This window comes from Nannochloropsis gaditana (genome assembly GCF_000240725.1).
Source record: "Nannochloropsis gaditana CCMP526 unplaced genomic scaffold scaffold1005, whole genome shotgun sequence".
NCBI lineage: Eukaryota > Eustigmatophyceae > Eustigmatales > Monodopsidaceae > Microchloropsis > Microchloropsis gaditana.
The window spans coordinates 2,468-4,805 of NW_005802948.1; the positions used below are offsets into that span (position 1 = coordinate 2,468).

At 56.1% G+C, this 2,338-nt stretch overlaps 1 protein-coding gene across 1 annotated transcript; it reads left to right on the forward strand.

Annotated features, from left to right (window-relative positions):
• Positions 1 to 539: 539 nt before the first annotated feature.
• On the forward strand, positions 540 to 1,783 carry RP-L22E (large subunit ribosomal protein L22e; the record flags this gene model as incomplete). The annotated part of the gene is made up of 3 exons (XM_005852696.1): positions 540 to 551; positions 1,092 to 1,223; positions 1,376 to 1,783. The coding sequence occupies 3 exons, from the start codon at positions 540 to 542 to the stop codon at positions 1,607 to 1,609; spliced, it is 378 nt and encodes a 125-aa protein (XP_005852758.1). The 3' UTR covers positions 1,610 to 1,783.
• Between the last annotated feature and the right edge of the window lie 555 nt (positions 1,784 to 2,338).

Here is a 2,338-nt window from a genome sequence, read left to right on the forward strand (position 1 = left end):
TCCCCCCCTGCTCACATAGACTATGGAACGGAGTGAAGGTGCTGGATGGACCATGCAGTTTGAAAATAAAGTGTGCCGATGTATTCACGGGAGATTCATCTTCCTGTCCTTGCCTGCGGGTTGGCCGTCAGCACAGATCGCGAAATCGAACATGGAGCGATTGCGGACTTTGTGTGCTTCGCTTCTCCTGGTTGCGGTCCTACCGGCTGTGTTTGGCCCAATGGAGGGCGAAGGGCGAGACGGCAGAGCAACGATGTAGTGGCGGAGTTGTGGTGCATCATTTGCAAGAAGCCGGAATACTAGCCTCTCAAGCCTTACATTCGAGACCGAGGAAAGATTTGTGGGGGAAAAGTGCCTTCACCGCTTTTGGTTATGTTTCGTGCTGTGTGTGGTGGCGAGGCATGTTTCGTCCCTTCGCCTCGCATGTCACGCTCCTCATTTGTCTTTTATATTACGACGACTGACACGATCACCATTTTACGCACAGGAGTGCTCCTTTCGTGTATAGCTAGCTTCATAAAGGCATTCCAATCGCAGAAATGGCACCAACGGTGAGTTATGAGAAATTTTAGATGGAGGAAAGGAAAGGTGGGACCTCGCAGGCGGACTGCACAGGTGTTGTGCACATTTGTCTCTCTAGTTTGATGGTTTGGATGAAGATATAGTGTCTGCGTTCGCAAGGCGCAAGTATCAAGCTCTAGGGATGGGTACTTGATAAAATTATCGGGCATGAGGACAGATCGTGGGTCTGTGTGTATGTCCGTGCGCACTCTTCTATGATCAGCTTGGTCGGGCCTCACATCGTCGGCATGATCGCCGCCCTTGGCACGCTTTGCTGGTTTCTCCATGCAAAGAGAGACGGAGGCACGGAGGGAGGAGCGCGAGTGGAGGAGGTGTACAGATCAGGCGGGTCGTGAAGGTCGGGAACGGAGCCTGCCGGAGGTGTGGCGCGGCCCACTGCCGCTTTAAGGCAGTTTCGGCGGCACTATGTCTTCTCTCTCGTGTCAGGCGCATTTGTGTGACTGCGCTACATATTTTCCCTCCTCCTGTGTACTTACATATCTCAAATCTAACCCCTTCCGGTTCGACAGAAGCTCGGCGCGAAGGGGAGGAAAGGGAGCAAGAAGAACCAGGTCAAGTTCACGATCGACTGCAGCGACCCGGTGAAAGACGGGGTCTTAGACATGGCCAACTTCGAGAAATTCCTCAAGGACCGAATCAAGGTAACAGTTGTCTCTCCCTCTTGCTCCCTTGCTCCCTCTGCCGTGCTCCTCCTTTTTTATCCCAACCGGCCCTCGTTCCGGAAAAGAAACTTTCATCTTCGCTTATGCCTCCCCTCCCTCCTTCTTTCACTTTTCATCGACTCCTGTCTCAGGTCAATGGCAAGGCCGGCGTGCTCGGAGACGCCGTGGCGGTCGCGCGGGAGAAGAGCAAGATCCAAGTCACTGCCGAACTGCCCTTCTCAAAGCGGTACTTAAAGTACCTGACCAAGAAGCACCTGAAGAAGCAGCAACTCCGCGACTACATGCGTGTGGTGGCGACGAACAAGCAAACCTTCGAGTTGAAGTACTACACAGTCACGGACGAGGGGGGTGAGGACGAGGAGTAAGGAGAAGGAGGGGGGCGAAGGGCGGGGAGAGGAGGTGGGCTGGTGATGCGGTCGAGGGGGGCGAATGCTGCTCGGTATCTGTCTCTTCGCACGGCTCGCGGCGGTGGCGGGAGAGAAGAGGATTGAAAGAGGATTGAAACAGAGGCAAAGCAACCAAGCACGGCCTCGGCTTTACTGTCTGCCCGAAGTTTCTTTTTTAAAGCGGAAATGTCCTAGGCTCTCCTGCAACCACACAGGGACGTGGAGGGCGGGAGACCGTGACAGGATAGGACGGTGCCTGAGACTTCTCGAGAGGACGCAGTGCATGGCGAAGGTTCTCAAGCCCTTCCTCGCTCCGCAGAACATGCTTGTTGTGCGTACCAGACCCCATTCCCTCATCCCACCGCGTCGTACACCACGGCCCTTGTTCAAGCATTTCTTTAGCAAGCCACCGCACTCGGAGACGCAGGGAGACCCCCGGCGCAACCCTTCCCCGTTCCCCCACTACCACAACCCCTGCACGGTCCTGGTGCTATCGCCTTGCCACCGATTCACCCAGCCCTGGTGGTATCGCCATGCCCTCTCCCTGCCTCCTCACTCACCGCCTCCACACCCCGTGTCTCCCTTCTGCCGCCCCAACACACCACGCCCGGCTTCTCTTCTCGGATTCATCCACTCCCTCCCCCACCGCGTCATTCCGTTACCACCCCCCTTCGCATCCCAACGGGCCTGCATCTCCTCTCGGGCCAA